The 21,250-nt window shown below is 42.6% G+C and overlaps 1 protein-coding gene across 3 annotated transcripts in view; it reads left to right on the top strand.

The window, feature by feature from the left end:
- WDR7 (WD repeat domain 7) overlaps window positions 1-21,250 on the top strand; it is a 98,838-nt gene that overhangs the window by 61,127 nt on the left and 16,461 nt on the right. For all 3 annotated transcript variants that reach the window (XM_032205379.1, XM_032205378.1, XM_032205380.1), the window contains 4 exons: window positions 7,557-7,674; window positions 8,430-8,579; window positions 8,918-9,000; window positions 13,748-13,847. In XM_032205379.1, the coding sequence (XP_032061270.1) occupies window positions 7,557-7,674; window positions 8,430-8,579; window positions 8,918-9,000; window positions 13,748-13,847 (451 nt within the window). The remainder of the gene's footprint in view (window positions 1-7,556; window positions 7,675-8,429; window positions 8,580-8,917; window positions 9,001-13,747; window positions 13,848-21,250) is intronic.

Here is a 21,250-nt window from a genome sequence, read left to right as displayed (position 1 = left end):
TTCTGCTCGCTTCATTTATCACAGACGAGACTCTGCACTTGCTGGTGCCATATCCTATCAATCACAGCATCGGATAATTATGGCTAAATGCCTAGGTGAAGTCATTAAGATGACTTGCATAATAAAGGTAGCGTCTTACACATTTTCTATTAAGATCATGGACTTTTAGTGTTTGTTTTTTAATGTATGTGACTTTACATGAGTTGAGTAGCATTTCTGTTGAATATCCTCAGACTTTATGAGGGATAAACTGGGGGACCAGATTCTCACACAAATAGTCTTTGCTCGCACTGTTAATCTGATTAATGGCAGCAGAGCTATTTGCACAGTAAAGGGTTTTGCAGTATAGTCTTTATTTTTATTATTGTTTGCTGTAAAATCGACCGTCTTCTTTGAAGAAGAATAAATCTGAATAAATTTTTATTTAGTTCTTATCAAAACAGCAAACCACGCAGGTATGCAAAAGGGAAGGCTCTGATTTGTCTGGAGAGATAGAGTGAAAAGAAAGTAAGCAGCAACCACGGCAGGCTGTTTACATGAAGCTAAAGGATGCTGCTATGCTTTATGGGCTTTCAAAGCTGTTTCAGGCTTTCTGCTTTTAATGTAAAACCTTGAAAAATATTAGTGGGTGTACATTAGCGCTGTTGAGACAAAACTCTCATTTGTCAGTACGGTTATTGCACAGGAATGAATTAATCCCTAGCTACAGCACAGAAAACGTAGCTCCTGCTCTAGGTGGAGCATTGCCCTCAGCAGATCCAAACTTCCTATTTATTTGGTTGTTGGTATGAATTAAATCATAGTATCAGACTTCGGCAGGCATCTATTTGGAAAATAACTCTTACTAAAAATATTTAAATAATCTAATGAATAATTTTCATCACGCAGAATAAGAAATCATTAACGGTTTTTCCAACAGAAACTTAAAATATTTTTGCTTCTTAAGTTTGTATTCTTTGACTGCGGTAATTTCATAACTCCAATGTCTAAAAATTCGAGTTCTGGATTTTGCCTGATGGGATGTTTCCCTGCAGGACACAAAGCCAACTCTTCAGCTTTGCGAATCGTGGTGCTGCTGTTGATCTCAGCACAGCTTTCCCAGTTTGCTCCCATTGCAAATCTTTGTGTCTGGCACCCCGAGCGTTGTGTGAATACTCGCTTTTATTTATTTTTTTAACATATTTCATGTTTAATTTTTATTTTATGTAGCTTATTCTACATAACATTTTAATTAGTGGTATTCCTTAAGCGTTAATTAGTAAACCACTCATTAGTTAATAAACCACTCATTAATGGGGAAGCAATTTCATTCCTGTAGGAAGACTTCATGGCTGCACTGTAAAATTTTATTTGCAAGGTTTTTGCTCAGGAAGAAAAAAAAATCTTTTGTCTAAAATTGCAGAGGTCATCGTAATTGATTATTTAGGTATTAATTTTACCGTATTGCCTTTCTCAAAACGTGGAGGTTCCTTTTTCGGTCGGTGCTTTGCCTTGTGGCACTGCTGCTCTCTGTCGAGCTGCTGGATCCATCCTGAAGCGTGGGGGAGAAGGAATCGTACGTCAGGGGGAAGGAAACGTCTGCTTTCAGCTGCAGTAGGCCTCCCAGCACTCAGGGAATATCGACAGGGACGGGTAATTGTGTGGGCAGCGTAAGGAGGGTACTCGGTTATCATCCAGATATTCTTCTTTACAGCATTGCTGGAGTAAAATTGGTTTTGGTACTAAAAATATTCTGAACAATTATGTGTCTCTTCCGAGCCTATTGTTTGGTAAATCACAGCAAATGCTGTTCTGTGGCGAAACTGGTGTGTCCTTGTGATTAGAAGCACCTGAACACCTCACAGTAATGTTCATAAATAAAACTAGAAAGGCACGTTTTTAGATAATTTTGCTTTTGTCAAGGTGTTTTTTGCTGGTAGTAATACCTTCAAACAGCACGAGCACTTGTAGAAGCCCTGCCATTAACCTTGGTATTGAGAACGTAGCTCTGAGAACCGCTGTGCTAGGAACTGGATCTTATGAATGAGGTTATTAATGGTTATTAGCGAAGGCACGTGTGTTTTACGTGCTGTGTGCAGTGAAGGGCTGCCAGGTTTGTCTCAACACCACGTGTGTGTCCTGACATCGTGCGTGGACGTGCTGGTTCCTGGCTTTCTGTTTGTGTTGCAGCAGGTCCAGTATTAGCGATTCTTCATAACGGTGTGCATTTCCTCGGGCTCTAAGGAATGAGCGATCGCTGTGTGTTGGGGGGTTAATGGAGAAATATGTACAAACTGGGTGGAGGTTGTTATTTGTCTGGACCTCGATTATTTCTCGTAGCCTGACAGAGCAGCCCAGGCGCTTCACCTTCCCGAAGCAGCTCGTGCGCCCCATTGTATTTAAATGTGGGCTCGCACAAACCCAGGGAATACAGTTCTTCAGCAAGTAATTTTCATCCCGCTATTACATCCTTAGCTGTCATAAAGATTAGTACGGCTCTCTGTACCCAGAGCACTGAATAAATGAATGTATCAGCATGTAGCCTTGAGGAGCCCGATGCAATTTTCATCATGATAAATTGCATAATAAGCGAGAAAGTGTTTGCTTATTAATCCATAACAAGATTTAGATTGAAAATGGCCTGTTACCTTCCTGACAGATACAGTACTGACTGCAGACAGGCTGAGATGGAAAGAAACAGAGCAGCAACGTGTGCAGGGGGTTAAGTGTGCATCTTACCCTCGCGGTGCCCTGCTGAGCTGCCCCTTTTTGTGCCTGATTTACCGTGTACACAATAACAGAGCACAGCTGCCTGGCTTCTCTCCCCGATGTTAAGAACGTTTTATGAAAGAGCTTTTATGTCAAGCTTGTGCTTTAAGAAGGAAAAAAAAAAAACACTTCACGTTTATTGACCAAAAAAAGCGCTGTTTTCTTTTTTTCCCGACTGAATTAAATAAATATCTGAGCTGAAATCCCAAACTCTGATATTTATAACTCCTCCGCTCTCCCAGTTCATCCCAGTCCCCAAAGGCCGTAGCGTGCTAGCCAGCCGTGCCGAGTGAAGCTGCTCAGGCATGAGGATTAAGAGTATTTTTCTAGCATTTATTAGGCTTTGATTTCGTGGCGTGGCTGACTGTAGGGAGCGGTGCTGCCTGCGATTTCTGCTCTCTGAATTACAAGCTAGACTGTGATACAGATTGTGACACCATCTACCAGAGTTAACAAATTACCTTTTACTTGATCCGTATGTTTATATGTAAACGTGTACTAAAATTTGGGCTAAATATTGTTAGTTTTGTTTGTGTTTAGTGGAAACCTTTAGTTTTACGTTCACGTGAATTGCACCTGTGCAAACGTGTGCTCTGTAGTAGGGACATCCCTCATTTTTCAAGTACAATGGAACAACTTTAGATTATAAGGTAAACAATTGCAGAAATTGGGGTTTTAAAAGGAGAAATGAGAGCTGGTGCTTGGTCCTGAAGGTGATGAGGCAAGCTAGCGTGTGCTGCAGCGACTGCAAAGTGTTAAGCGAGGAGGAGGAGGAGGAAGCTGAGTTGCAAGCTTCATGCTGGGGAGGAAGTTTGGGTCCTTCCCCTTTGTTCAGCCATCGCTTCAATGCACACGTCAAGAAATGTAGAGGTCTGATGGCCAGATTTCGTGTTCAGCACCATCAACACTTTTTCCTTCCCCATTTTTCCTAGAGGTTACCTGCAGCTCTCCTGACCTACCTGGTTCATTTTCACTGGTTTCTAGGATCAGCTTTTAAACGCACCCTCCTTATTTCTGTAGGTGGTAAAGTACACGTCTAAAGTAGGTTTAAAATAACTTATTTCAGACAGGTACGTTGTAGAGATTCCACTCAATTTCTTAACAACCGAAAATGGTTTTGTACATTTTAAGAGCACCAGTTTCTATCTAAATGCTTATCCTGATTTATTTACTCTTTCAGCTGCACAATTGTGAATAAGATTACGTGATTCTGCAAACGATTGGAGTAACAAAATGCTTGAAAACATGCCTGCTAGTAAGAATCAGCATCTGTAAGAAAGCTGATGAAAAAGACAAATGAAGAACTACACAGAGTCTTTGGACCCCAGTTTCTTACTTCTGAGGTTAATCTGTCACAAATTATAATTACTACAGAATTATTTATTACTATTACTGTCACGAAAATGACTACAAAAAATAGTAATTCCCCTGGCCCTGTAGGGTCACGAGCAGTGGGATTCGTCCTCCTACACGTCAGCCAACAGGCACCGGTCAGAGGCATAAAGAGGTGTTGGAGGCAGGGCTCCTGCTGTTGGGTGCAGGTGGAATATTGTCTCTGGTGTCAGCCACGTGCGCTACAGGACGGGCTGCAACCATTTTGTCTGTCACGCTCGCAAAAATCATCCCTCAAATGTCTGCTGAGGGCTGCGGTGGGAGGCGGGGGGCGGCAGGGCCAGCACGTGTTGGTGCAGGGCCCTCCTGACACCCCTGGACACAAGGACATAAGTCTGGGCGTGAGGGGCAGCCTGCCCTCCGTACGTTGGGTTTGCATCTGCCCCTGTTTTGTTGGGGCTTGGTGCAGGGTGCCCGCTGCCTCCTGAAAGGGGCCGTGGGGAGCAGCTGGCGGCCCGGGAGGGGGCTAATCTCTGCCCACATACTGCCACTGCTGAGCCATGCTAATGAATTCACAACAAGCCTGTTGCTTTGCAGGGAAGTGCACGCTTTACCAAGCACCCTGCAAGGAAAAGCGCTGCTGGCACAAACGGGAAGCCTTCTTACAGAAAAAAAGGGCCGAGACATTGAAGTTGTGATTGCTTGCGGAAGATAATGAGTCTGGGCTGAAAGGCTGACTGTGATACCTGCTTCCTGCTTCATCGCTTCTATCTGGAAAATCCTTACGTGACTTTTTTAAGTCACATTCAAATACGCTTTTACAAATAAAAAGGCTGTAGGGACATCTTTATGGTATTGATGCAGAGACTTTCATTTTCAAAAGCTGTAGTTTTGATCTATATACATGGGAATAATAATATCTATACAATATACACGGGAAAGGAAATAATAATAAACTTCGGTTTGTATTTTTTTGAATTCGGGTCTATAATGGTAATCTGTACCTCGTCTTGTTGTTGCTCCAGAAGAATGGTTCATTTGGCAGAGAACACTTCAACCATGCTGAAATTCTTTGTTGCGAAACATTTAACTTGTAAGCATCCAGGAAAAAAGCTCTCATAACATTATTTTTAAGGACACTTAAAAATTTTAAAAGGAAAAAAAAAAAAAAAAGAAGAAAGAAAGGAGCAATTAAAAAGATAAGTAACTTAACTGCTCAGTTACAACACTGCCTAAATTCTCTTCTAAACCATAAGTGGACTTTGCAGTGAGCTATTTATTTGACTTTGTAAACTTCTGCTGCTCTTAAAAAAAAAATAAAAATCAGTAGAAGAGCTCCGGGGAAGAGAAACCCTTCAAATAGTGCCCGAGGTGACATTTTCAGTGCATCTGATGAAATGACATGCCACGCTTACTTTCTCTTACCCACGTTTTTACATGTGGTCTTGGGGGAGTGCTCGGAAATAAAACCTTTGTGCTTTCCATCCTGGCTCTGAAAATGCAGATTTCCTTCAGTCTCGCTTCCAGATAACGTTATGCTGTAGACTTTACCTTTTTTCGTGGAATAAAGCTATCTTGTGTTGTCAATGTGCACTTAAATGCCATAGTTTAACAAAAAAGTTTCGGTTTTATTAATACTTAGCATTCATAAGTATTTGTAATACAAACAGCTGAGGTGTAGAAATTCCTTTAAAACTCGAAGCCAGTTTGTTTTGGCACTGCTCACTTGGGTGTGTTCTCATCCCGTGCAACATGGGAGCACCTCAGCTTCATCCCTGACCTTCAGAAACAGGGAGCACTGATGGCTGAGCACGGCAGCATGCAGAAAAAGGCTTCATTTTCACAGAAAAACGAGCAAAAGAAATAGCAGAGAGAGAGTTTCAGTGCGTTCTTAAAAATAATTTGTCATGATTTAGCAAAACCTCTGGGGAACTGCACTGTACTCACGTGGCTGACTAGTACCAGGAGGGAGCAAAAGAAAATAACATTTCTTTTGTCTTTATTTAAGAAGCAAAACAAAACCCTAGTGCTGCTTCTTGGTGAAAGCGTGGTCATAGCAGCAGAATATATGTTACAGAAAACTTGAAAATGTTTTAGAGCTGGCAAATTGGCTTGTGTCTCCCTTTCCTTTCTGCAGTAGACCTGTTGGAGAGTCTCCTCTGTAGGAAGGGCTACGTGTTCAGACTAAACACAACACCGGTTCCCAGATGCTTCTTCCCCTTCTGTAAAAGCCCAATTCCAAAAACATGGTCTTCCCTCTAGCTCTTTTCTGCCATTTCTTCCTCCCACACTGCTGCTGGTTTCTGTTGGGGAGTTGTTCTCTCTTGGTGCACCAAAGCCAGCAGGTGAATACTGCTTTGCCACCAGGGTCTTCTCCCATAATCATTAACCATCATTAAAAAGGTTTCTTCAAGTGTTGTTGAATTTTGTAGTGCAGTTCTTAGCTGGATCAGGTACACCTTTATGTAGTGGTTTGGTTTCCTAAAGGCACAGAGCTGTGAGCCCAAAGAGGTACCTTTGGGGTGGTTTATGGACTGTGGGTGTGAGTGCAGGAAGGATTGGTAGAGTTGCTGGATAATGTCCAATTAGACTAACAAACACCCAGGCTGCTGTGGCATAGGGAATGGTGATAGTTAAAGAAATGTTAAGAAATTAAGCTTTCAGACCAAAATTGGCTGTGTATCTTTTTTTGTCAGGTAACACACTGTCACAATTACCAAATACTGGATTTTACTTTTGCTTAATGTAGTTACAAGTTACTTACTGTTATTTTATTGTTTCTTACGTTTATCTTCTCACAGCAAGTACAAACGCTGTGTATGGAAAATTCAGATACCACTTAATCCCTTAGTGTTATTTGAAGGCTTGCGGTAAAAACCCAAGTGTTAGAAATGCTAAAGAGCATGAGAATAATTTCATAGTAAGTAGGAAGTACAGGGTACGAGGCTGTCTGTCATCTCTTCATGCTTCTGTAACTGAGTCATGCGCTGAATAAAATCACACTGAATAGATTCAGTGGCTTTAGGTCTTCAGGAAGCTTCTCGCTTTAATCTCCTGTAACCAGCGCTTAGCTGAATTAAGTAGAATTACTATAAACGGGATATTTTTCACCCTGCATTTAAGATTTTGTAAAGGAGTAAAACGTAAATTCTTTGGGAGACATTCTTCATTTGCCTTGTCCTCGCTTCTGTGATACGTATTCAGCACATACAGATAATTTGTTAACAAGGCCTTTTTAACACTTTGGACAGATGCACATACTGTTTTCAATCTTCATGGTTAATTATTCGATTTTGTATTTGATGATAGAACACCCTGACTCCTAATCACCGCTCATTGTTGGGAGTCCATTATATTCTAACTGTTTGAGTGCTCCCGTTGACCTTGAACCGACATTATAAGCTGTTTCTAATCTTTTCACTCTATATTTCTAATGCTCCTTTTCTTTCTCCCCTCTTTGTCTGGTGCCCGTTTAGCATCACAATGGGGCTGCCCCTCAGCCCGGCGGCCGACTCTGCCCGCTCGGCGCGACACGCTCTCTCGCTCATCGCCACGGCCAGACCACCCGCCTTCATCACCACCATCGCCAAGGAGGTGAGCTGGGCCCTCGCAGCAGTCCTTCTGCGAAACAGAAGCAAGCCCGTGTCCTGCCCTTCCTCCCCAAAAGGGAAAATGAGCGAGCGAAGTGTTTGTGTCCCCGCGGATTGCTCTTTCCAGTCACCCGTAATTAACGAGCGGTTTCGTGCTGAACTCAAGCCGTTGAGCCGTGCCTGGCTTGATTTGTTGTGTCCTGACGAACTGGTTATACAAACTTCAGATAGCGATGTGTAAAATCCCGCTTTCTTTTGGCTGTGCAAACCCCACCCAATTAAGTATTATTTCATACTGGGTGGACATTTAGCCGTGCAGTCTGGGGGTGAGGAGTGGGGACAGTGCTGTGAGGTTAGTGTAGGTTGGGCGCTGTCTTTGAGAGCCATTTGAGTAAACCCAAGTGCTTGGAGCTTTCACTTGGCCAAAAAAAGGCCTGTTATAAAGCAGACGTTTAATGCCCAAAGCAATATGCAGCAATATGTGAAAATTACATAATCGGGACCCAAGCATTTGCTCATCTTGACCTCACATTTTACAAGATTGAGAATTAAAAAGGTAGACCTGTGTTTAAAAACTGCTATAAGGAAAACTAACCTTTAGCTCTACCCATAACGGGGTATGGGAAATAATCCGTGTGTCTCAAAGGGAAGCAAAATGTTCTGCATGGTATGGGCTCTCAAAGTAGCATGCATATAACAGTAAGCAGAGATGGAGAATATACAGCAAGGCACGTTTGCATAAACCCTGCTCTTTGCTAGGTGCACAGACACACCGCCCTGGCTGCAAACACGCAGTCTCAGCAGAATATCCACACCACCACACTTGCTCGGGCTAAAGGAGAGATCTTACGAGTCATTGAAATACTTATTGAGAAGATGCCTACCGACGTCGTGGACCTTCTGGTGGAGGTAAGGCTGTGCTGCCTTATGTCTTTGAGGTTTCGATGCAGCAGTACTGGCCTGGACTAGCATTATAGAGTTTCATTCTGTGTGTTTGGTAAGCTTACATTTACCAAAAATTAGTCTTCTAATAATTGTTTTTTGGTGCTCCAAAGGGTTCAAGTTGCCAGTACCATTGCTGTGGTAAACACTATTATGTGCAAGCCAGTTCTGGTTTCTTTTATCCCAATCATACTTTAAATTAGATATCAAAGCTGCAGTCAGGCACAGAAATGTTTTATTTTTGTCTGTCAGAAGGTTTATTATGAAATATGTAATATCAAATAACATTAACTTGTGTTTCCGAGGTTATGGACATCATCATGTACTGCCTTGAAGGATCTTTAGTTAAGAAGAAAGGTCTTCAGGAATGCTTTCCAGCCATCTGCAGGTACGCTCTTCCCTCAAGAGTACAGTGAAGAAAATTATAAGATAAATTTCTTACTTGGAGTGAAACAGTCTTTTGTGTGATATTTGCCCCTTAAAGCAGCAAATGTGAAGAGTGGTCACCTGTAAGCCTTTACAGGCTTTTAATTTACATTCACATCTGACAGATGTGGACCAGAAAAGCGTTAACAACTCTTTAAAGTTCAAGTATTTTAAAAGTACAGAAAGATGAAAACATTGTGCAGTCTCTTGAAAATTTGTGTCCTGCTGCCCCTTCCTACATCCTGGCTGCTCCACTGGAACAGCTGCACAATCTGACCAGGTTAATTGTACAGATTTCTGTCAAAGGGTGTATAAATATCTTTGTTGCCGTTGTTGCAAAAATGATAATAACATTCTTGAGTAATAAGTTAGATTCACGTGTGCTTGAATGAGCTAGTTGACATCATCATGCAGGCTGCGGGGAAAAATATAAAAGGGGCAGGGGGATGTGACTAACATGGTGAGAGCAGAAAATAAGGATCTGGCTAGGAGTATCTGGGGGTCTAGTGGTGGTGGGTTGTTTCCAGATACCCCGTACAGCTGGCGGGCACTGTGTTGGCTTCCATAAACACCTTTCAGCCAGCTGCTGTCTGTTAGTACGCTGCCACCAGGCCAGGAGCAGCCAGTTTGAGGTAGGTGGCAGAAGGTTTCCAGGTGTGCTGAAGACACACACTGGCCACACAGGCACTGCTGTCCTAGAGACCCCAGCACCATGGGGGCTCCTGGTCCCTGGAGGTCTGGGTGCTGGGCGTCTCTCCCACTGGCAGCACTGGACGACGTGCAGTTTGGGAGCAGGAACAGAAGCTGAAACAAGCTGAAAACAACACGTGGTAATTGCAGAAGTCACAGGGGAGGAGAAGGGTGGTGGTGGTGGTCCCCTGTGGTCGCATGTCCGCGTGGTCAGAGGGTGCCAACAGGCACAAGGGGCTCCCACTGACCCTGGCAGGGAGCTGAGCACAGGCAGGCGATCTTGTAGGCAGCTCCTGCTTTACTCCACAACTGGTACTCCTAATAGTAAAATGGGATTTAAGACATGTGAACATTTACAGCATCCTTAGACTATGATAAATATCCCAGTCACACTATTAAACTAGTACAGCCGATAAATTAAAACATTCATCTCTCAACCATTACATTTTAATTTAATAAGCTATTAAAATATTGAATAGTTTCAAGAAAAGAGCTATTATCCTGTTGACAGATAAGATACTGATAGAGGTAGTCTTCTTTCTTCCTGATCCTTTAAAAGGCTTAATTTAACATATAAATGCAAGGGCAAGTGGAATTAACGCAAAAAATCTCCCTGTTTCTGTTGTACTTTTATAGTTATAAGTTATCTTAAAATTTTCTTAAATGACGAGTAATATTTCCTGTTACATGTAGTTATAGCCACAGTAAAAATGATCCAGCACCCCCCTGATGTGATCATTCAGCCCAATGGAGATTTTCGTAAGATTTCAGCAAATCGTTGGATGTCTGGAGAGCCTCCAAGTGGAAGCATTTCAACATAATCCTACCATTAATTCTTTTAATATCCTACTGCTCCTTTTGCTGCACGGCATTGCGTGCACACCTGTTGTGACTAAACCATTCAGGTGTCTGACTCGTTTCACTAGGTGTGCAGGTCCTTTTTTCTCGTGGCCTTTAATAAGGCATTTCCACAGCGTTGTGCCATGACACTTGCTTGGTGCCTGTGCTGCACCCTTGAAGTGACGTCCCTGCTTTTAGTGGAACGGTAAAAGCCACAGCTGTGAGCAGCGGTGTGCTGGGTTAAAGCCCCAGATTATCTTTCCTCTCCTTTATTCATCTTCTTTCTTTTGCTGTTGCACAAATGGAGCAGTCGTGCTGCTAATTGCATGACTCAGTCCCGATGGGTTGTGATGAAGTAAATCCGTCACCGTGCAGCATTTTTTATTGCATATGGTTATGGTTTTCCCATAAGTGGTATTTTTTTATAGAGGATTGTCCTGCCTTTTAGCATCCTCTGTGCAAACTCATTTCTTATCAAAATAAGCTCTGCCCTCACAGAGCTGCTTGGGACAGACGTCAGGCTGGTGCTCAGGCCCGCACAGGAGCACCTTCAGGTTTGTTCCTCTCCAGCCCTCCTGCTGCTGCACGGCCCGTGTTGCTGCCATCAGTGTTAGTAGTGACATTGCAGCGTGGCTGTCCACGGGCACGAGTGGGAGAGGCTGGTGAGGGAGACAAAGTCAGCAAGGCAGGCAGGACCACGCTTGTCTTTATCCTCGTACACACTGGTTTCATTTGGAAAATGCGGGGAGAAGGATGCAAGCTCCAGCTCGTCCTTTAATTTGGAGGATTAGCTGGTACAAGCGATCGCAGCGCTGTTAATTTGGTTCCAGCAGGATTCCCCCCGCGTTAAATTGAGCTGTCTTTTGGCTGACTGAAGTTTCTCTGAAGAGCAGTAATGGAGCAGCACTCAGAGCAGGCTTTCCATTAAGATGCCAATGATGGATATGGAGGCACCAGCTAGGCTTGCAGAAATGACTCCGTAGTGTAGTCTAAATATATGCTGGCATATCATTCTCTATTGAACTCTACCATACAGAGGTTTAGAAAGGGAGGCAAAGGATTAAAATGTTTAAATCTAGGGGTGCTTGCAACAATACTGAGCTAACTAAATGAGAAAGAGCGGGGCTAAAGAGCTGACAACGGAACGTCAGTCTAAGGAGGAGGGGGTTTATATAAAATTAAGCTCAAAAATGTCTATTTCCTGGAAGCTTTTTTTTCCACAAATCCTCTGTTGTTACGGAGACTGATGGATCCTTCTCAAAGAGAAATCCTGACTCAGCTCTCTGTCTAAAGGGGCATTTAAATGCAGCAGGGAGAGAAATGCTGCGTGCTCCCACATCACAGCCGGTGTCTGCCGGGGGAGACCAGCCGACTGTGCCCACTCAGAAATGTAATAAAGGGGACATAAAACATCTCATGTAGAAACTTGGTTGTATTCTGTTTTACTCATGATGACAAGACGTGTGTATTTCTATGTAAGGTTGAAATAGCCTTACAAGTAGCCCCCTCCCCGTTCACCTGAGGCACCACGTTAACTGTGTCGGTGACTGCAGTTTGGCATGAAATGGTGAAAAATGGGAAAGCTGTCCCATGCTATTCACTGTTTAGGACATGCTATAGACCCTGTGGGTACCTGTTTGCCCACAGCATTAGCCTTTTTCTCCCCTATTTTTCATGACTGGCTCTTGCCTTTCCTGTTCCCTAGCTGCTTACCAACAGCTTTTGATTTTTTTTCTAAGCACTCTTCCTTTTTTTTTTTTTCTTAATAATAAATAAGAAGATCTTGCTGCTGTTACCATTAAGTAACAAACAAATAAGGTGTGTTGCTGCCCTGCCCACACGCTCTGTGACTGTGCAGGACATCATCCCTTGCCTACACGGGTTTTGTCTTTGCCTTGCCCTCCCGAGCTGGTGCTGCTCGCTGAGCTGCCAGCTCTTTCACAGCAGGCTCCTTCCCTTTGATCTGCCTCGAAGCCCAGCCACCGAGGTGCAGGCAGGGAGGTGCAAGGGGGATGCTCCTGGAGCTCGGGAGCAAAGCTGGAAGCTGCAGGCCTGGGACCAGGGGTGTCTGCGGGGCCGGTGGTCCTCAGGATGCGGGAGGACAGGGGTGCAGAAGTGCCTCTGAGCTAGGTCGCCTTGCCCCTTCTCTTGCACAAAAACGAATGATTTTCATTTCCTTGTGTTTGTTTGTTTGTTAACACGGTGTTTGGTGCTGTTTGCCTTCCCGAATCCATCCCGCGCTGCAGAAACAAGTGTAGCAGCCCTGTAAGAGCAGTTGCTATGGCACTCTGGGAATCCCTACGAACAAGGAGATGGATCATTGCGAGATTTGCTGTCTGAAGCCATAAATGTGGTCAGCAGCATATTTTTACAGACCGATTCTAGCAAGCTCGGGCAGCTTTTGCTGTAGTAAAATTTAACTGAAAAATTAGAATTAAAATTTAAGTGGAAATGCAGGTGACACTTTTCACAGGTCTGTTCTTCCTTTGAGAAGACAGGCATATATATTCTCAAATGTTTCAACTGGAAATAAGGATTCTGATTCTCTTGTGTTTCAGGATTGCAAAATCCAAGGAATTTCTCTATTTTTTGTGCCCAGATTGATAGCATACACTCACATCAAACTTTAAGGACTCTCACATGCTTCTCAGCTCCCTTTCACCTGAATATTGTTGTATTAGAGATAGTTTGATGACTTGTCCTTTTTTTTTTTTCTTTTTTTCTTTTAAATTTACATATTTTTCCCTTTGCTTCCTTGAACCTTTCTCACTTGATTTTCAAAGAAAAATGCTCTGAAATCGTTCAGGGTGTTGTGATTGTCTCACGTAACCCTTTGGCATCCAGCATTATTGTGGTGTGGAGCTGTAAACAACGCTTGCACGTGGATATTCAAGGAACTGGTGATTATTGCATAGATTATTCCCACACTCAACAGAATTGCTGTAACGCTGTTTAGTAAAAATAAAAAAATAAATCCGATAGGATTCTGCAGTAATGAGCCAAACACCAGTTGGGTTTGTTTGCTAAATGCCACATATGAAAACTGGCAGCTGATGGATTTTGAAATCAAATCTCTGTTCCAGCACTAATGTTAATTACCCAATGGCATTGCAAATTAATTTGAACATCATGCAGGCAGGTCAGATCTCACCTGTTACTTGTTATAATGTTCAATTCAGGTTCTACATGGTCAGCTATTACGAGCGGAGTCACAGAATAGCAGTTGGAGCTCGCCATGGTTCAGTGGCCCTCTACGACATCCGGACTGGGAAATGTCAGGTAAATAAATCATTGTGACTTCCTCCCCATAAAGTGTGGAAGTTATTGAAAGGAAAGAGCAGCAAGCTCTGCATCAGTTGACATGCTGAGCTGCTGGAACATTATGGATAATGCTAAGGGGATCAATAGTTTAATGAAGGACTCAAAGTATATAGAGCCCTACTGTCTTCATTCACTGGAACTGAATGGGTGCCACAGATGGGTTAATAATGAAAGCCTAAAGTTAGGTGATACCCTTGCTCTGAAAGAAATGAAAAATCTGATTTGAAAAGTTAAGCTTTATAGAAGCATGCTTATCTACAATAGAAGTCCCAAAGAAAATCTACTGGTTATTTCTTCCTAAAACTCCTCTCTGTGAAATGGCACGGTGCTTCCATCCGAGGTATTTGCACTTCTCTGATATTAAATAAGATACGTGTTCTCTTACCCCTCACCTAGGAGAGGATATGCGTGAGGATAACATTGAAATGAGCGCTTTGCTTGAATTTGCGTGGAATTACAAATGTTGAAGTAACAAAGCATTTTCAGAAAAGTTAATTGGTAGGACCCTTTATTATTCCTCGTGCTATGTGATCCACTCTTTTTCCTCATTGAATTTCAGTAGTCATGTAAAACTTGGATAAAATACCTGTATTTTGAATCTGCCTTATTAGTTGGTTTTGTCATTGTTGGCTGTTTTTTAGTGTTTTGGGGAGAGTTTTTGTTCAGTTGGTTTGAGGATTTTTTAAATGCAAATGTAATTGTTGGGTGCAAATATGTTTTTTTGTTTCTAAACTTGGACTAAAAGGACTAGTCCTTAGTCCTTCTAAAATGTGCATTATAGACAAGGTAGCATAGATTTCTTTCTGCTAAATCTGCAGTGTCACTTAGCACTTTGCTGGCAGAACTGTGTGCCAGCAAAGGTACACATGGCTGGTTCATTTTCTGTTCTGAAATTTTGATTATTTCCCAAAACTAGTAGCTAACAACGTTGTACGTTTTGGTATTTTTTGTTTAGACAGCTGTCTGTGGAAGCTGAGCTGGCCAAATTTATTTCATAATAGCTATATAATGCAGGCAAAGAGTATCAGTGGACTGTTCTATCTTGTTTTAGATCATTGTTTGGATCATGATTTATTAATTTAACTACAAAATTACTCCACAAGAACTGCTTTATATTGATATATCAGATGTCACTGAGCATTTTTGCTGCCTTGCAGTCCTGTCATCAGCACCTGGCCAAGATTATGGCTTGCTGCACACAGCTCTCTGCGTTCCCGTTTCCAAATATACATGTTGCATTACTTTTTCTCCCAGCTATTCACCAAGCAGCATGACAAAGCAGTTAGTTGCTGAACATCTCCTGCTGGCCATTAAGAGACACCGACCACAATTCCTTTCTGTGTGCATCATTGCACCGAAAATTGAGAGTGCAAAGTCCAGATAAGTCTGCGAAGTCTTGGCATCTCAAGCTAACAGCTAATTCCTGATCCTGCTGGAGAGGAGGGGGAAAAAAAGCACAACCATCCACATCCTCACATCTCTCTGTTTTCAGAGCACCAGGAGATTGGTGACAAAGCCCATTCTTCCATTTAGCATCAGTACTTAACCAGTGCTACCGGCCTTGCATTTTTAACTTTGTCTCATTCATACTTCATCTACTGAACTGGCTCCAAGGTGAACAGAGGTGTTTGATAGCATGTGGAGTAATTAGGAACGTTCTTTCTTGGCAGTGTGAATTCCAGATAGCTCTGTAAAGCGTTTTGCACAACCTGGCAGTCTACAGGAGTTTTGCAGAAGACCAGAGTTCTTTTAAACTGGATTCTGTGTAATGACCACCAGCTCTCGTGAAGGTGATTGTCTTGATGGTTGCAACACTTTTATCTGATTTAGTGTCACTTCCGTGTTAGTTGGCGTTCTTTTGTGTTTGGTTCCCGGAACTAACTCCAGATTTCTGCCAGTAAATTGTCTGAATAATTCACTGCCTTAATTTGATGTGTTAGTGAATATTCACAGTACTTGTTTTCTTACTTTCTTAGTAAGCTACCATGTAAGGTGTGGAGGGCAGAAGAGGGTATGAAAGGAAAATTTGAACAGGATTCTTTGCAGATTTTATTATTCATAAGATCAGAGAAATCTGTTGAGGGCCACATATATTATTAGGGGGCAACGCCATCTATTGGATACAGATTTCTTATTCCAAACCCAATCATTTAAGTTATTTCTCACAGTTACAGATTTCAGGCTGCTCAGAAGACATGAGATAAATTTAGGATTGTGTAGAAGATAATGTTGCAAAAAGCTCAACAATCTTTTGTTTTTACAAAAAGTTAAGCTTTTCAAAGTGCTTATCAAAATATTTTAATTGCTTAGGTATGCTTAAATTGAGCATGACTTAGAACAGTTATGTGGGAAGTGCCTTTTGGAATCAGGGTCCTGCTGTAAGGCAGAGCAAGAAGTCAGTCAGTCCACCCCGCTGTCTATCTTAAGGTCATTTTTTTTTTCTGTTTATAATGTTTATTGAAAGACTGTAATTACCAGAAGTTACGGGATTTTTTTTAAAGGCTTAATATTTGCTATTTATTTAAAAAAAAAAAAAAAAGTCTTTGAATTTTCTTTTTCTGAAGCTGTAAAAATAATTTTGTATTTAGTAAATATGTTAGCGTTTTGAAAGTAAAAGTTTTAAACAGATATGAGAGTTGCATTAGCTACCCTCATGGTAATTCACATGTAACCCATTTTTAATCAGGGATACGAAGAGGTGGGAGCAGCTCACTTTTCCCCTGACTTGCACTCATCATTAAAGGTGTACGTTAAGTGAGCTTGGAGCCGAGATAAGCACAAGGGGAGAACAAGATGCAGGCATTGCAGGTGGGACCTCCTGGGGACGCGAAGGTGTGCTCCTGCTGCAGCAGGTAGGAAGGGCTGGAGCAAACTGGCCTTCCTGGCACCCAGTGCTCCGAGTGAAAGTCGGTTCCAGAATACCGACGGGTTAAAATATCAAGGGTTAGAAATCTGTTCTTCTATTCCCACCCCAGTGTAGGTACGGTTACTTAAGCCTCTGTACCAACATTGACCTTTAGTTTAAATAACCATTTCCTCTCCTTGGGTTTTGCTCTCCGGTATGTGCAGGCAGCCTTTGTTCTGTAAGGGGAGAAGAGCAGAGGGCTTTAAAACTCCATCACCAGAATGTTCTCTCCATTTTTCTTCATCATCCTTAGGCAAAATATTCATTTTTTGTTTATTCCAGTCTTACTGCTTAGCTTCCCCAAATCTTTCTTTCTCACCTTTGTGGAAGCACACACATGCAGAGCTTCTACAAGCCTTCCATGTGAATGTTTTTCAAAACAACACCCCACGTTATGTCTCACGCTTCTGGCACGTGCCTGGTATGCCTGTGTGTGAAGAGGAGCTTCCCCTTCTTTTTAGTTCCTTTACTTATTCCTAGTACGTTTTGCCACGTTTTGTTTTCAAGTCCCAGAGGTAACTCCTCTCAGCTCAGGGCGTAGATCTCGGGTGGCCCTAACACCCGGGGCTCAGGAACCTGCGGGTGGAAGAAGTGAATCTTTGAGCTCCCCGTAGCACCGAAGCCGACCTAAAACACCGCTCATTGCCTTCTGCAGCAGTTCCAGCAGGCACCAGCAGCAGTGAGTGCTGCAGAGCGTTCAGCAGTCACAGCTCGCTGTCAATGAGAGGATTTCAGTTGCAGCCCCAAGCCTGGCTCACGCCGGGAGGCCTGCAGGCGGTCTGCTTCCTCCTCAGCCGAGGGCATGCGGCTGATGCCTGGCCTCACCAAACCCACTGCTGGGGTTGTTGCCAGCAGCATTGTCAGCATTTCCCCCATCTCCATGCTGTTGTGTCGTAGTGCTCCATGCCTGGTGCTCTCACAGGGCCTGGTCCTGGGGTGCTGCCTCAGCCCCTCATCCCCGGCAGCGTCGGGAAAGCTCTGGGAGAGCAGCAGCAGGACCAGGCAACACTGCTGACACCTACACAGCAGTGAATCCGGTACATCACAGCATATAAACGCATCCTAACTCCAGCACAGCGCTGAGATCCGCTCCCCACAGGTCTCCTGATCTCGCTGGGGGATCTCTCGCGGCCGCGGAGCTGCAGGGGCTGAGGCGGGCGCCGTGCCGGGAAGCCCCTCGGCCAGCGGGGCCGCGGCACGCGTCTGCTCGCCCCCGCCTGCTGCTGATGTCCACACTGAATAATTCATGAAAATATAATCCGATAACTTACTGCTGCGCATACTGAAATAGTTACGGTGATGAAAATAAGGCTGAAGTGGTTGTTTCTTCGTTTCAGCCAGCCACGCTAAAAATAATAATCATCGTTGCTTTTAAATCCGGTTGATGGCAAGATCCAAGGAGTGTGGCTTTTTTGTATCACTGTCACAGAATTAACACAGTTTACGCTTTGTAGAAAATTTCATAGTAATTATCATCAGCAGAACAAACTGCTGTCCCAAATATGTGCCCTGCTAAATTTTATTTTTTACACTATAGGTGAAATAGGGCAGGAATTTTTATCATCTTCTTGAAGAAAAAAGGCAGGCTTTTTAGCTGTAATAATGGAAAACAGAAGCATTTCATGTTTTGTTTTGTTGTTGTTTTTTTTTTTCCTTCCAGCATGTTTTTATTTTGTTTTCAAGAAAGATGGTTGTACATACCGACTGAGAAATTACATCTAATGATTAATAGAATGATGGATGTCAAGAATCACCTTTTTGAACAAATAATAAATCAACATTTATATATGATACTTTTTTTTTCCCGAGAAATTTACAATATTAGTATCACTTATTTAACAAAGTGTCAATTATTAATACTACCAGTAAAATGTTGCCTCAAAGCCAGTTATCTGCATTTCAGTATTTTGCGTTTGGTTTGCAACATTGTTATTGCAGATACGGATGCCTCTATTAACGTGTGATTTCTGCTTAATAATTTAAAAGATACATTATTAATTATCATACTTCAATTTTTTAAACTGTTCTACGTTAAACTCTCATGTTCCAGTATCTATCTTATTCATTTCAGGAGGCTTGGATTTTAGTTTATTGCTAAGGCGTTGAATTGAAATGAAAATTGCAGGCACGTTTTGTTGTATCGTGAGCTTTCCAAATACGTATTTTTCGGTATCTATTTTTTTCTATAATTTAATATAGAGATTGGTCTCTCTCTCTCCCTCTCTCATTAAATTATTTATTAAACATTTTCTGAGCATTACTGTATATTCCCAACGCCTGACGTTAGGGCAACACGAAGTTTGCATTAATTTGGTTTTTAGGGTGCCTCGCTGCCCTAGCAGCAGCTCGTTGTGGGGAGCGGGGCCGGGCAGTGTCCTTCCCATGGCTGTATTGATTTGCCCTTCAGCTGTTTGCAGTGCATAGAGAACCCAGGGCCTTGTTGTTGATTATCTACACAATGTCTCGGTGAACATTATTGACCCATTGCCGCTTACTGCCTATGGCTCTTGATTTTTCACACCGTCTCCATGACACTCATAATAAAACATACTATCTTATTGCTACCCAACTCTGGAAGCCAACTGCTCTACCCTTAGAACAACAGCTGCCGCTCTAGAGAGCGTTTTATTTTATGTGGGGCGAAGAGTTGTGGCGATTTTAGGATTGTCTTTGTGCTCTGCTTCGAGGGGGACCCGTGTGTGGTGGCTGAGCTCCATTCTGCCAGGCGGCCGTTTGCTCACAGAAAAAGCAGCTCGTTTGTTCCTGCATCTGGCATTGCACATCTCAGAGACAGGTTACGTGAGGCTGTATCAAAACTGCTCTTAATATGTTTGAATAATCAAAAAAAAAAATGCCGGGAGGGTTTAAAAATATATATTATTATGAAAAGTGAGATGATACAAAATGTCAGGATTGCTTTTGAAATTTAAAATGCTGACATTAAATTCCAAACTAATTATGACAAATAGATATATCAATCAGTTCAGCGTTTTAGCTAGTAAGTTACCAGATTTTTCCAAATTCATTAAATTTTTTTTTACTCTAAAATGGCTGTATCTTGGAGGAGATTATGGGGGTAAACACTTTGTAGCAGTGTCATCTGTTACAATAATATTATTTTACTTCAGATTATTGCTAATTGCCATTATGAGGGGATGTCTTTAATTTTGCATAAATAAAACTACTGAGCAATAAAGTATTAAAATGCACTGGGATCTCTGCTTTAAGTTTAAATTATTTAAAACAGCTAAACTTTGGCATATTTTCAGAAAGAAATGTAGTCAGTTTTTACTGTTGAATCCATTCAGCATTTTCCCTAGCTGGAGAATTAGTGGGTTTGTGATGAGAATATTTTTAAATCCTTCAAAAATGCTTTTTTTCTGAGATAGATGATAGGATGTAAAGGATCTGGAGCAGGACCGAAGTTTTTCTGTCTTGCAGTGTGATGAGCTGCCTTCTGGGGGATGCAGAGCACCCTCGGCACCTAGGGGAGACCCAGCTTCCTTGTAAGAGCAGGTATTTTATTTTTTTTTAATAGTGCCTAGTACCACATCCATCAGCGTGGCATCAGCGGTCTCCAGAGCTGCATTTAGTATTTCAGCGTGTATTCATCACCAGCGATGTCTCTCTCAGGAAAGCGAGGTTGGAAGTGGAGGGAGCTGAGTGACGGATGGCTTCTGGGGTGGGAAGGGGGCGAAGCCTGGAGGGGTCCCTGCCACCACCAGGCCTGGCCTCCTGCATGAGGCAGTGCTTCTCAGAAGTCTCTCCCCGGGAGGGTTTTGACTTCTGTAATCAAATGTGAATTTCAGTAAGCTAGCTGGATACTACCTCTTTTGTATAAAACTGCGTTGTTGACAGTGATTATACTATATAAATATTTCAGTAGTATCAATTTCGTATGAAACATTCCTCTCCTTGGGGAGGTTTACATCAAGCAGGTAAGCTTTGTAGTTAATATTACAGCTAATAACACGAGCTTTGCCCTGCTCTGCAACATCCATGTTGTTCTATCACTTGGTAGCAGCCTACTACTTGTAGTAGCTTGCTAACAGCCTTCCTACTGGGGCCAAGTGCAGGATGAGCTACGATGCAGTGCAGGCAGACGGGCCAGGTGCTTCTGGTGCAAGCGAAGAGGACAAAAACCCTTCCCACTGCTGAGGAGCTCTAAACCTCCCTGAGCAGAGCATGAAGACACACAATCACAGGGTGGTTTGGGTTGAGGTGCTGGACGTGTCCCATGGGACTTGCAACAGTGGCCTGGAGATCTATGACCAATTTTTCAGAAGTAATACTGAACGGTATTGCCAGTTCTCACAACATTTGTTGAAGTTTTGTGAAGGCTTTCAAAGTATTTACTTATGCAGCTGTCTAATCAAAATGCCAGACAGCTTTTGCGCTACTTGCTCAGTCTGACCATTAGCAAGCTTCCACAGTTTTCCTAAATGCATTCAGCAGC

This window comes from Aythya fuligula, chromosome Z, assembly GCF_009819795.1.
Source record: "Aythya fuligula isolate bAytFul2 chromosome Z, bAytFul2.pri, whole genome shotgun sequence".
NCBI classification, from domain to species: domain Eukaryota; kingdom Metazoa; phylum Chordata; class Aves; order Anseriformes; family Anatidae; genus Aythya; species Aythya fuligula.
The sequence above is the reverse complement of the archived record's forward strand: the minus strand, read 5'-3'. Positions and strand labels throughout refer to the sequence as shown.